General features: G+C 41.6%; 1 protein-coding gene across 1 annotated transcript; it reads left to right on the plus strand.

The window, feature by feature from the left end:
* The first annotated feature begins 452 nt into the window (after window positions 1-452).
* Window positions 453-13,616, plus strand: mogat2 (monoacylglycerol O-acyltransferase 2). Its single transcript, XM_085419523.1, has 6 exons — window positions 453-585; window positions 1,412-1,590; window positions 11,921-12,125; window positions 12,242-12,416; window positions 12,648-12,847; window positions 13,201-13,616. The coding sequence occupies exons 1-6, from the start codon at window positions 492-494 to the stop codon at window positions 13,353-13,355; spliced, it is 1,008 nt and encodes a 335-aa protein (XP_085275649.1). The 5' UTR covers window positions 453-491; the 3' UTR covers window positions 13,356-13,616.
* The last annotated feature ends 704 nt before the right edge of the window (window positions 13,617-14,320 follow it).

Here is a 14,320-nt window from a genome sequence, read left to right on the forward strand (position 1 = left end):
TGTTAATTTCGGTGTGTGTTTAGCTCACTTAGCTTAGCTACTGTTGTCCAGACTAGGTGTCTATTTACCTTACCTTTTGGAAATAGTTTTTAAGCTTTTATGCAGCGCTGACATAGACCCCATGTGACAAGAAATGTATAATTTTTTCTAACAAAAAGATGGAGCCTTTACAAATATAAACACTTATATGCATACAGCATGGCCATGCTAGCCAGTGATTGCCTTCAATGCTCTGCAGGAAGTCCACAGCTTTGTGGCTTGTTGTTCTTTGCTGGGGATCTCTGTGTAGTGCATTACTTGCTTGTTCAAAAGTCAGATTGCATAGATATGGACTGGCAAATCAAAGTCTTTGCTAAGCTTTTGAGATAAGCCGGTCAATAGGAAATGCTGGTGGAGAGGTGACAGGAGCAGACTTTGGACCTCCTTCTCTCGCTCTTCCTCTTTGCCTCCACTGCAGCGCCGTGGTTTGGATTTCTTCTCTTGTGGAAATCATGAAAATTAATTTTGCCCCCATGGCTATACCCCTCCACAGGAGACTGCAGACTGCCATGGTGCTGCAGTGGGTCTTCACCTTCCTTGGTCTGGGTGAGTGTTGACTTTTCTGTGTGAGTTAAATTGGGAAACCTGTAGATGATGGAAGGATGCAAGAATGACTCTGCTAAAGAAGTAAAAGGATAAATGAAGATTTTCACATTAATATTATTGTTGTGAAACATAAACATGCTTGTTTAGCTGCTTTTGATAAAGTCACAATTAGTGCAAAACAGAGAGAACCTTTGTTTTACGTGAGCTGTAGTTCTGCATGGCCAGAAGAGGGAGCCAGACAGAAGAGCATCCATCCAAGTCATTTCATCCGCCTGTTGTTTTTGTAGTTCTGGAGAACAGAGCTCCTTAATTCAGGTTTCCAAGCTTTTTTATTTTTTGACACAGCCACAGAACCCTGTTAATATTTGCTGCCACACTTTATCCCACTGGCTCTGTTCAAGTTTACATTTGTATTCTTAACCACTTCACCATCTCTGTAACTAGTTTATGAGCTCCCTGGTGCAGCAGGTGATACAAGTCATTCATAGCTAGGTTTGTGATAACTAGTATTTCAGTGTCCATGCTAAACACGAGCTTTGATTATTTGCCTTCATGCTATTTGTCTTTTTTCGCCAAGAGAGATTAAAAATATTGATTCGAAGCGTCCTGAAAGCAATAAAAATGAGAGTGATAGCAAATATACAGTTATAAAACCAAGATTGGCACTTCTAATACATATCTGTAAATCTGTAAAGGACTTCAAGACTCTGAGATGGTCTCCCCCCTGAACAGAGTCCAATTTATGCATACGCTATCATGGCTAACTCTGATATAGTTACCAATCATTTAGTGTCTGTTGTGTTAGTGAATGTCCTTCTCGTCTCAGCACCCACCTGCATCTTCCTGTTCTTTTACCTGATGTTCACTCGCTACTGGCTGATCAGCGTGCTGTATGCTGTCTGGTGGTACTTTGATTATGACACTCCTGCACGTGGAGGCAACAGGTCGCCCTTCCTGTGCAGCCTCAAAGTTTGGGAATACATGCGTGATTACTTTCCCATCAAGGTAAGAGAAAGCTTTAGACTTCTTGTTTTTGCGTCATCTATTTTTTGTGCAGGCACATTGCTTCCATAAGGAGACAGAAAATCAATATGTGGAGGATTCGCTTGTGCAAGGGATTCGCTTGTGCAAGAGAGTAGGACATCAGAACATCTGCCAGGTCATCTGATCTAATCTCCAGCCTGCAATGAGGAATGCTTCTTATCTATGTCCTTGGCAACAAATGATCCACAGATGGAGGACACTCCTCTGTTTCCTGTTGTAATTAGGTACTGTGACAGTGTTATACAGTGATAAGTGACACTCATAGCTAAATATATGAGTTAAAAAATGTGCATACACTACTGGTCAAAAGTTTTAGAACACCTCAACCTTTTTGCAATTCCAGTCGTTCAAGTCCAATGAAAAGGTAAGAGGTGAACAGCCAGAAATAAAAGAAAAAAGGTAAGGTTACCCAAAACTGAACAATCATGTCCATTTCAGAATTCTACAAAAATACCTTTTTCAGGAACAACATGTGTTAATAATTTAAAGCTGTTCTGCAGCAATGAAGGTTGATCAAGTCTCGAAAGCTGGTGCTACTAATTCCTACAGGTTTCCAACTTTTCTGGATTACTTACAGCCTCTTCTGTCTGCATGAAAGCCGTGCTGGAACACACTGTGGTACCAGGCCCTCGTGAGCATCAGTTGAACAGTATTGTACTGCTGAAAGTAGTGTGTTGCTACAAAAATGGTGAGAAAAAGGTGATTAACAATGGAAGAGACACAGACCTTTATAACACTTAAAAATAGGTCTGTCCTACAGAGAAACTGCAATGAAAGTCAGGTGTCGGTGACTACAGTTTCCCTAAACATCAGAAGAAACTGGAGCAAAATCTGACAGGTAGAGGTCTGCAGACCCAAAGACACAACTGAATCAGAGGACTGAGTTAACAGCTTGGGTGATAAGGGGCTCATGGGACAACAGTAGTCGTAGTAAGCAAGTCTCAGTTTCAACTGTGAAGAGAAGACTTCAAGCTGCAGGTTTGACAGAACAATGCTAAAACATCAGAATAAGACAAGGAGGCTTGTCTGGGCCATGAAACACGGCCACTGGACTACTGAAGACTGGAGGAAGGTATTATGGATGGATGAATCAAAATTTGAAATCTTTGGTTCATCAAGCAGGATCTTTGCAGGCGAGTAGATGAAAGGATGGTTCCAAGTCCAAGCTGTGCCAGAACTACCTCAGGAAAAAAGAACAAGATGGTGAGCTTGAAAACAGCAGCACAGTCTCCAGACTCAAACCCCATCGAGCTGGTTTGGGATTAACTGGACAGAAGAGAGAAAGCAAAGCAACTTACAAGGTCAACATTTATGGGAACTTCTGCAACAAATATGGGAAAAACTTTCTGAAGAATATTTGATTTCTGTCGTAGAAAGAATGTCACGGGTGTGTTCAGCTGTTATATCTGCTAAAGGAGGCTACTTTGAGTCAGAAGTCATTTCTGTTTTTTTAACTCCAGTTGCTTATTTGTACTTGGCTTTCATTTCAAGTTAAATGAGACATTAAACTGCACAACTTTCAATTACAAAAATTGGAAAAATTGTGTTCCAAAACTTTTGACCGGTAGTGTATTCATTCAATACTAAAAAGTCTAATAAAAATCCACATCTCAATAAAAATATTTCAAATATTTGTTTGTTTTGAAAGAAGATAAACAAACTGAAAGCATAAAAATAAAACCAAAAGCCCAGGGACCAACACCAGAGCACAAAGCGGGGGAACAGTCGTACATAACAAAATAAAGACAGGACTATATACACACAAGGGGCTAATTAGGGGACGAAAGAACAGCTCGGTGAAACTTACTTGATAAGGAGAAAAAGGGAAAAAAAGAAGAGACAAGACATGAGGGACAAAAGACTACCAAAATAAAACAGGATGTAATCTGATATAAGGTTAACACAGAGATGGAGACGTGACAAACTACAGGAGCACACAGAAGTATGAAGTGAAACTCAAAGAATGAAATATGAACCACAAGCAAAAACTAAATTGTCAAAGGTAAAAAAATAAAAAATAAACTGAGAAGGCCTGAGAATATAAGTGTAATGAAGCCAACCAGAAAACAGGAGCTATTAGGAAAGAATGTAAAATGCAAAAGAACTTAAAACTCAATAAACGCAGGAATCAAAAAATAATATGAAACTGAAACGTGGGTGAAAAACCCACGATCCATGAGAGAAGCTGCTGTAAATAAACGCTGCGTTGCCAAGCCCTGATTGTGCGTTACAGGCTCCCCTCTTGTGTTACATCACGCCCTCTTGTGACAGCATGGATGAGTAGTATTTTGTCTACACGACTATGAAGTGACTCCTGGCTTATTTTTTTAACCATGACAAATAACGGCAGAAGACCTTTTCTGTGAAATTCACAGAGAACAAAAACTCTATTAACAACATCTGCTTCATTACATGGATCGACTGCTCGCCCCTGGATGTGACTGATACTTTGGACCGAGCTGATAAGACAACGTGAAACAACAATGAAGCTGTTGTTGTTTTAGCACAAACCCCGTATAAGTGTTCATAAAGACTTGCTAAAAAACATTTATACTGAAGTTTATTTGTTTGGGTTTTTATTCTATGGGTGGATTCCTTAAAATTACTTTAAATAAATGTTTCACTGAAATCTAAAACTTATGATTACTAAAAATAATCATAAAGATCAACTTATTTTCCTCCTAGAAAGCTTTACATCTTAACAGAAAGTGATTCTAGATGTTTCATTTTGAAACTATCTGTAGTGCTGTAAGTGGGTCATATCTGTCTTTACGTGAAGAAGCCCTCGAAGCTATGCATGAAAACACAATAGAAACTGACCAGTATATTTGCTCAAGTCATTGGCTATTATTGTCCAATAGACGAGCAATATGAAAGCTTGTCCTTTATCTATAGGTCAGCTATGTCAACGTGCAGTCGGCCATAAAATATGTCACACTTGGGGCTCCTTGGATTAGAAACATGATTGTGATACATTTAACAAAAAAATACAATACTGAAAATAATTTTAAATACAGTGACATGAATATTAATAATAAATACAACAAATAGTATCGGACACAAAATCACTAAAACTTTGTCTGCACATCAATAATAATAATAACAAGTAATACACACACACACACACACACACACACACACACACACACACACACACACACACACACACACACATATGTATATATAACACCCAGCACGCCCCTGTGGGCGGTTTATCCTTCAAGCTCGGGTCCTCTACCAGAGGCCTGGGAGCTTGAGGGTCCTGCGCAGTATCTTAGCTGTTCCCAGGACTGCGCTCTTCTGGACAGAGATCTCCGCTGCTGTTCCCGGGATCTGCTGGAGCCACTCGCCTAGCTTGGGAGTCACCGCACCTAGTGCTCCGATTACCACGGGGACCACCGTTACCTTCACCCTCCACATCCTCTCGAGCTCTTCTCTGAGCCCTTGGTATTTCTCCAGCTTCTCGTGTTCCTTCTTCCTGATATTGCTGTCATTCGGAACCGCTACATCGATCACTACGGCCGTCTTCTTCTGTTTGTCTACCACCACTATGTCCGGTTGGTTAGCCACCACCATTTTGTCCGCCTGTATCTGGAAGTCCCACAGGATCTTAGCTCGGTCATTCTCCACCACCCTTGGGGGCATCTCCCATTTTGACCTCGGGACTTCCAGGTTATACTCGGCACAGATGTTCCTGTACACTATGCCGGCCACTTGGTTATGGCGTTCCATGTATGCCTTGCCTGCTAGCATCTTGCACCCTGCTGTTATGTGCTGGATTGTCTCTGGGGCATCTTTACACAGCCTGCACCTGGGGTCTTGCCTGGTGTGATAGACCCCAGCCTCTATGGATCTTGTGCTCAGAGCTTGTTCTTGTGCTGCCATGATTAGTGCCTCTGTGCTGTCTTTCAGTCCAGCTTTGTCCAGCCACTGGTAGGATTTCTGGATATCAGCCACCTCCTCTATCTGCCGGTGGTACATACCGTGCAGGGGCCTGTCCTTCCATGATGGTTCCTCGTCTCCCTCCTCTTTCTTGGGTTTCTGCTGCCTGAGGTATTCACTGAGCACTCGGTCAGTTGGGGCCATCTTCCCAATGTATTCTTGGATGTTCATTGTCTCATCCTGGACTGTGGTGCTGACACTCACCAGTCCCCGGCCCCCTTCCTTCCACTTAGCGTACAGCCTCAGGGTGCTGGACTTGGGGTGAAACCCTCCATGCATGGTAAGGAGCTTTCTTGTCTTTATGTCAGTGGCTTCTATCTCCTCCTTTGGCCAGCCTATTACCCCAGCAGGGTACCTGATCACGGGCAGGGCGTACGTGTTGATGGCCCGGATCTTGTTCTTACCATTCAGCTGACTCCTCAGGACTTGCCTGACCCTCTGCAGGTACTTGGTGGTTGCAGCTTTTCTAGCGGCCTCTTCATGGTTCCCATTCGCCTGCAGGATCCCCAGGTACTTGTAACTGTCCTCTATGTCTGCAATGTTGCCGTCTGGTAGTTCAATCCCCTCAGTTCTGACTACCTTCCCTCTCTTTGTTACCATCCGACTACACTTCTCCAGTCCGAACGACATTCCAATGTCATTGCTGTATAGCCTGGTAGTGTAGATCAGTGAATCGATGTCTCGTTCACTCTTGGCATACAGCTTGATGTCGTCCATGTACAGGAGGTGGCTGACAACTGCTCCGTTCCGTAGTCGGTATTCGTAGCCAGTCTTGTTAATGATCTCACTGAGGGGGTTCAGGCCTATGCAGAACAGCAGTGGGGACAGAGCATCTCCTTGGTAGATCCCGCACTTGATGGTGACTTGTGCTATGGGCTTGGAGTTGGCCTCTAGTGTTGTACGCCACATCCCCATTGAGTTCCTGATGAAGGCTCTTAGGGTCCCATTGATCTTGTACAATTCTAAGCATTCCAGTATCCAGCTGTGGGGCATTGAGTCATAGGCCTTCTTGTAATCAATCCAGGCAGTGCACAGGTTGGTCAGTCTGGTCTTGCAGTCTCGGCTGACTGTTCTGTCTATCAGTAGCTGGTGTTTTGCGCCTCTGGTATTCTTGCCCATACCTTTCTGTGTCCCGCTCATGTATTGACCCATGTGCCTGTTCATCTTAGCCGCTATGATGCCTGACAGGAGCTTCCACGTGGTACTGAGGCAGGTTATTGGTCGGTAGTTGGAGGGGACCGGTCCCTTCTTGGGGTCCTTGAGGATCAGGACTGTCCGGCCTTCGGTTAGCCATTCTGGGTGTCTCGTTAACTAGCAACTGGTTCATTTGTGCTGCCAGGTGCTCGTGGAGTGCAGTCAGCTTCTTCAGCCAGTAGATGTGAACCATATCATATATATATATATATATATATATATATATATATATATATATATATATATATATATATATATATATATATATATATATATATATGGTAAATGGCCTGTATTTATATAGCGCCTTACTAGTCCCTAAGGACCCCAAAGCGCTTTACATATCCAGTCATCCACCCATTCACACACACATTCATATATATATATATATATATATATATATATATATATATATATATATATATATATATATATATATATATATATATCATTAGAGGCCTCGTGTGAATATTTTGAATTTCATATATTAAATAATTTCTTAGAAAAAAATTTCTAAGAAAAAAAACCAAGAATGTTTTGTGCCATCTAGTTCAAACTGAATTCTGCCCAGCATCATCTGACTGCCACATTGGGCCCGAAACAAGGAGTCCGTGTGAGGGTAGAGAGAAGATGTGTTATTTAAAGTTTCCTAATTCCTTTCATTAGCGTGTCTTTGCCCACCGTTTCTAATACACCGTCACCAGCTCAGGCTGAAAGCTCACCAGCTGATGTGAGTGTCTTGGTTTCTAAAAGGACAAAAATGCATGTAGACGAGATAGTGACGCAAATTCAAATGTATCTGAAGGCAATTACAGAGGCACACATGGCGTCATTTTCAGGCTACAAAACATATTTTTGCATCTTTATGACGATAAACCACATTTAATCCTGACGCCACCACCAAGTTACCAAGTCCTGAAGTTGTCAGTGGTTATGGAAAAGCACTTTCTCACAAGTGATTTGGGGTGATACTCCTGTGTAGCCCACAGACTTTATCTGCCATGATTGTCTTCCCACAAAACTTCCCCAGGGTACATCTATGAATACCTTTCCACTAATGCAGCGGAAGATGCAGTGTGGAGCTAGGTCCACCTGGGAATTTGGGAAAAGTAGATATTTATCCTTTTGAAAACTATCTTGGCAGGAATGATAGAAACACAGATTATGTAACGATGAAGGCTCGACAGCAGGTCTTGGTGACACTACGATAGACACTTCGCTTACTTAGTGCCTAAGTAAGCGAAGTGGAACTTAGGCACTGGAGCTAATGTGGAACTGGAGCTAATGTTTAACTTTGGGAGCCACCTGCAGCAGGTCTCCACAGCACGGACACCAACAATCAGCTCCACGAAGGTCCAGTAACATGACTTGCTTATATAAGCTTTACTCACAACCTTCATGTGATCTATTACAATCTGAGAAAGCTTTAAAATCTGTGTGAATGCACCCTTATTCATTAAGAAATAATAAAGAGAAAACATTACTGGAAAAACTGTATCAAATGACTGAAACTGGTTCTGAGAAAAGAAAAGTGTTGTCTTGAGTATGAATCTCACGCACAGATCAGTGAAGGGAGTGCTTATTTTTAGCGGACTAAACAAACGACATCATGGAGCTTTTCACTTGTGTTGCTTCAAACATTACAGAGAAATATCACTAAGTTTGCGAGGATTGATCACAAACACAGTGGCTCATAATTTACTTGCCAAAGAGCAAAATAAGCTGCATAAGCAGCTCAATGAAGCTCCAACCAATGGAGAAGAGCTGGGGAATGAATTCAGAGACTCAGCATCCGTCTATATTCACCAATTCCAACAAAAAGAACATCTCCAGCATTAAAGGAGAATCCCAAGAAAAAGGTTTGAGACAGAGCTGCTTATCTTCCTCGAGATTTTATTGTTGATAATCAGAGAGTGTTTTTTATTAAATATTGCTAATATCCAGTGTTTCTGTGACACCAGAAGTCTTTTACCTTGCAAATAGCAAGATGACCTTTGTCATGTGTAAACACTGGCACATCTCTTTAACCTTCCTGCCAAGTGACAAATATATGGAAGTACAAGATGTTCATTTCAACTTTTATATAAACTTGAAGTGAGCAACCCTGGACACTTATCGCCTTTGGAAACACGATGGGCCCCCATTGTGCTCACCTTTTAGTATTATATTTTATTAAGTGCTTTTTTCACGTGAATAAAGGGTAGCTCCTCAAAACCCAGCTGAAATCTTCTGTACTTTAAGATGTGAGCCACAAACACTTTGGAAGACAGCCCTGGTCCAGTTGGCAGAACACAGCTGTGAAGTGGAAATTTGAAGCATTGCAAAAGTCTTTCAGTGACTCAGCAGACATCCACTGCAATCATTAGGCACGCTTCTGAAATCACTTTTGAAACTCAGAATATTTCCATATTTATTCTAGAGTTATGTTCGGGAGACATCTATGTTAGCCAGCATTAAAAAGAAAAAACAGGTAACATTTATGTTTAAAAGGTTTCAGGAAGATATTTTGTTTTCATGCTGTAAAACCTTCTATGTGCATGAAGGGTTAGAAAACTTGAACCTGCCAAACCTCTGCAACGTGCTCCTTATCTCTGTTTGAGGCTACTTTCTCCATGTAACTATTAACACATCACACCTGAATCTCTGACCTCCTGGTTGGCAGTAGAGTAGCGCTGTGGGCAGTGCCAACTGTATTTTGACCTTTTTAACAGTGTGCTGGGAGCCTAGAATGCTAAAAGCTAAATGAAGGGAAGGTGCTCCTAATATCTGAAAAACACTGCAAGTGCAGTATTTTTTATTCAAACGGTCCTGGTTATTTTCTGGCACATGAGCATATTGCAGAACCTCTCAGACAAGTCAATGATTAATTGTTCTTCACTGTTTTTACCATTTCTCCTTCATTTTTGTGTAATGAAATTTGGTACATGCAGGATATCCCCTGATTCCTTTCATCAAGTGCTGCGCTGAAATTAGAGGTGCATGTATTCATGCTTTAACTTTAGGCCCTACTTAAAAGATAAGGAACTGTTGTTTGCTTGCATCAAGCTGAATTTGAAACATCTTGTAATGTCAGTTATGTTATTTGTGTTTTATTTACATGATGACACCAATCAGGGTCATTTTAACCCCAATATAAAATATCTGAAATAAACAGACAACCAGCCAAAAGTGTCATGTAACAGCATCAGCTCTCCTTTTCATGACCAGAGCATGTCCCAGCTCAGCTCTCAGGTAAAGTAGGTCCAGTGACACCTTCAGTATTTTTACTTACTTTCTTTAGGACTCTTGGCTGGAGTTAATAAAGCTACATAAGCCCTCTAGCATTCCAAAATATTACTATTTTTTTTAAAAACAAAACAGCATCAGTAGATGTGAACAGACTAAAAAAGGCATAAAAATGAGGATTAATAGATAATAAAACACCTGTGCAACATGATAAAACATGTGTGTATCTCTGGGATCCAGTTGGCATTAGACACAGTTGTGATGTGGAAACTTGAACTCTGCATTGCATAAAATCTGGACGACGGAGGCAATAGTGGGCAGAAAATGTCTACTGGAAGCTTGAATGTGAAGACATGTAATAAAACAATCGCAGTCAGAAAATCTTTTGCAATACCCAGCAATGAAATTGCTGTGAAACAGTTGCTAAACTTCAACAGAACGAGGAGGAATTATACAAGTGGAGCCTCTGGTCATTTTTAGTCTCTGGTTGAACTCTGGTTGAACGGGCTTCTGGGCCTAGCCTGCACACTTTGTAAAGGAAGGAAATGTCCTGTATGTAGAGTTTAGAGAAGAAATGCGTCGTTGGTACAGCTGATAACAAAACATGAAAAATAGCTTGAAAAAAGAAAACAGCTGGACGCCTCCAGGAAGATATTCATGGTTATATGTGCTATATAAATACATTTTGATTTGATTTGATTTGATGGTTCATCCAAGAGGCTTCTTAGGTTATAAAAATGGTGGTGAGTCCAAGTTATTAAACCCTGAGTGGTGCTCGTCCCCTGAGGCGCGTTGATCTGCTATTGATCATGTGGATCATCACATCAGCCTACGTGTGAAAAAACGTGTGGGCCATTTCATTTTAAACTTCAATAACAGAACTTAAGGATAAATACATAAATAAATAATTTAAAAAACAAACAAAAACAAAACAACAACAATTTTATTACTTTTTATGCTCACTGCTGCCATCCTGGATTGTTAACTTTGGGAGGCAACAAAGCTGGAGCTGGTAGAGCCTGCAGTGACTTTCTGAGTTGAGGGAGATACCAGTTAAAAATTCTGACTCGGGGAAACCACTGCGTGACCCTGGCCCACCCCATCACATGACCTATTCTTTCACGAATGTTTGTAGAAGCAGTCTGCATGCCTAGATGATTGATTTTACACACCTGTAGCCATGGAAGTTATCGGAAAACTTAATTCAATGATTTGGATGGTCTGGGATATTTTTTAAAACATAGTGTTCGCTCAGTGTTTTCTGTTATATCTCCTTGTGTCAACCCCATAAGTTAAGTTAATGTATGTGTCTGCATTTCCCAGTTTAGCTATGACTGATTTCCTGTTTTTTTGTGTGTTCAGTCTTACTTCGCCCCGCCTCGTTGTCTGGATTATCTGTACCTGTGTCTTGCTTTCAACCTAAGTGAAAGTTTGTCGTTTTCCTGTTGTTGGGTTTTGGGGTTTTTGCAGTTTAGGTCCCCCTTCTTGCTATTCATGTCAAATATGGCCAGATCTATGAAACCACACTTGCAATATACCATTTACTTGTAGTATATACTGTATAATATTTATATATTTATGATGCTTTTTGTGCAGAAATACGGGCAATTTCAAAGGTTTCACATACAGTACTTCATCCTGCCAGTGTGGCTGTTAAAGTCATACCCAATCGAGTCCTGAAGCCTCAGGCAGGGGAGATGAGGGAAGGTTCAGAGGGTCAAAGACATTGTGTTGAAACTGAGATATTGAGGCACATGTTTGGACTGCAGCCAGAGCCAAGCAACTGCAACGCAAAGTCCAAAACAGCTCTTAGGCTGATGAGGATTAAACGGTTTACCATGATTCTGGTGGCCATTATCATCCCGAGTATGTCTGCATGCACTCTTGACTATGTATACATCTACAAATATCATCTTTCCCCTCCCTTCAGTTGGTGAAGACGGCTGACTTAGATCCCAGGCATAACTACATCCTTGGCTTCCATCCCCATGGTGTGCTGGTGGCAGGAGCCTTTACCAACTTCTGCACCTACTCGACAGGCTTCAGACAGCTGTTTCCAGGCATCACCAGCTACCTGCTCATGTTGCCTCTTTGGTTCAGAGCTCCATTCTTCAGAGACTACATCATGTGTGGAGGTTTGAGCTATTGACATTTCAATCATATTTCCCATTCTTCTTTTTTATGTATGTTAAAATAAACATATTGTATTTGAACACTTTAAATATTTTTTCCTTCTGTTACAACATTGCAGGCCTGATTCCTTCAGACAAAGAGAGTGCCACTTATCCACTCTGCAAAAAGAAAGGTGGAAATGCTATTGTGATAGCTGTTGGAGGGGCACCAGAGGCCCTTGATGCCCACCCAGGCACTTTCAATGTACTCTTGGCCCATAAAAAAGGCTTCATCAAAATGGCCATGGAGTATGGGTAAGATCAGCCACCCCTGAGGCAATGTGGAAAATTCTGCTCCATCTACGCCTCTGAAATGGTTTTGCTTATTAAAAAGATTGTCAATCTATTCATTTTAGGGGTTTTTTGTAGCTTGACTCCTGAAACTTATTCAAGTGACTTGCATGGAATTTCCTGGGAAAGCGCATATTCTGCTATGAGATCAGTTAGAAATAAGAAACCAATAGAGCTCAACCATTTTTTTCCCAGAGCTCATCTGGTACCAGTCTTCTCTTTTGGGGAGAATGAAGTGTATGACCAGGTGGAAAACCCGAGGGGAACCTGGCTTCGATGGTTGCAGGAAAACCTGCAAAAGATCATGGGTGTCTCTCTTCCTCTCTTCCATGCACGAGGCATTTTCCAGTACTCCTTCGGCCTTATGCCCTACAGAAAACCTATCAACACAGTAGGTGAGTAAGCAGCTTTACTCCACCATCACTACGTGCAGCTGGATGGATACTTGGGCAGCAGTGTATATTAACACTCTAAAGGCCTAATAGATATCTTCCCTCAGGTAAAAACATATAGTAAAGCATCCTTGCACTTCCCAATAAGTTTTCAACTTTGTGAGAAGTAACTGACGTCACTGAGTTCAGTTTCGGTGCATGTGAGTAATGGCGATCAGATATAGAGGGAGATTCGCTGTGAGAACAAACACACCGTCCTTTGTAACTGGCTGGCACGCAGTCCGCACGCTCAGTAAACATCTTAAACATACTGTAACTAAACAAAGTACATAAAGCACTTTGTCACATCTCTGCAGTTGGGCGGCCAATCAAAGTGGAGAAGAAAGCAAAGCCAACTGCCGAGGAACTTGATGCCCTCCACCAGCTGTACATGGATGAACTCAGCAATCTGTTTGAGGAGCACAAAGGCAACTATGGAGTAGACAAAGACACACACCTGAACTTTGTCTAAAGTGCAACAAGGCCTGGGTGGAATTGGACGCCTCTTTGTAAAGCTCTGGTGCTGCAGATTCTGTACACCTGCTCACAGCTCATCCTTTAACTAAAGACAAAGTGATTGTTTGTACGCTCGCACCGGGCTGAGCAGGAGCTCCATGTGACTCAAGGCTATTGCAGAGGTCTGTGTTTAAACATGTCCTGTCTCAATAAAGCCCAAACATGTAAGCTGGAAAGGCTGTCTTTAAAATCTCAGATCAAATGAAAGATGTTCTACGAGTGCATTAAAATTCATCATGAAACTCTAATAATGTGTTCGGTTCATTTGGATATTTAGAGTTCAGAAGCAGTTGTGTAATCTCACATATTCATGTATTAAAGATTTCATGTGTAGCTCTTTCAGCTTCAGTGTCTGAGAACAATCTCTCTTTGAAACGACAGTTAGGCTGACTCATGCTTACACGGTGAAGTCTAATGTAGTCTGAAAAAAGGGAAAGTTTTCTGTGTTTATTTAGTCATGATTATCAAAGAAGCCAACCGAGGCCACACAGCCAAGACATCTTGACCTCACCTGTAATTGTAAATGATTTATTCTGCAATGACTGCCAGAAAGGAAAAGTTGCTCCCTTGGTTCTTTTTTCACCTGGTGCATGACTGTGGAGCGAAACATGAACGTGGGCCCACAGCTGGCACACGGGCCTCGCTCTGGGAACCTTGGATTTAGACTGTTGCCCTTCCTCTGGGGCTACATGTGAACATTGCAGTTGTTGCATATGAGGTGTTGGGATTTGTGCAAGGCCCGAAACTTTCTCAAATAGAGTCATAGGTTGAAGTCAGATTACAACATTATACTGGCAACACTGTAAAAGAACGGAAGCAAAAACTGCAGGATTCATTTCATATTTTAAACAGTACACTCCATACAGGCAGCACAAAATCAGCGGGAATTTCCTTCTTTTGTCTTCAGAGATGTAAAAGTAG

Source organism: Rhamphochromis longiceps, linkage group LG10 (genome assembly GCF_057381845.1).
Source record: "Rhamphochromis longiceps isolate RC_006_pf linkage group LG10, R_longiceps_female_GT1.1, whole genome shotgun sequence".
Classification (NCBI taxonomy): domain Eukaryota; kingdom Metazoa; phylum Chordata; class Actinopteri; order Cichliformes; family Cichlidae; genus Rhamphochromis; species Rhamphochromis longiceps.

Bases quoted from the DNA above. Each gene is read 5' to 3' on its own strand.
- mogat2 (XM_085419523.1), top strand. From the start codon at position 492: ATGAAAATTAATTTTGCCCCCATGGCTATACCCCTCCACAGGAGACTG. The intron at 1,591-11,920 runs GTAAGAGAAAGC...CCCTCCCTTCAG, and splicing joins GTGATTACTTTCCCATCAAG to TTGGTGAAGACGGCTGACTT. The intron at 12,417-12,647 runs GTAAGATCAGCC...TTTTTTTCCCAG, and splicing joins AAAATGGCCATGGAGTATGG to AGCTCATCTGGTACCAGTCT.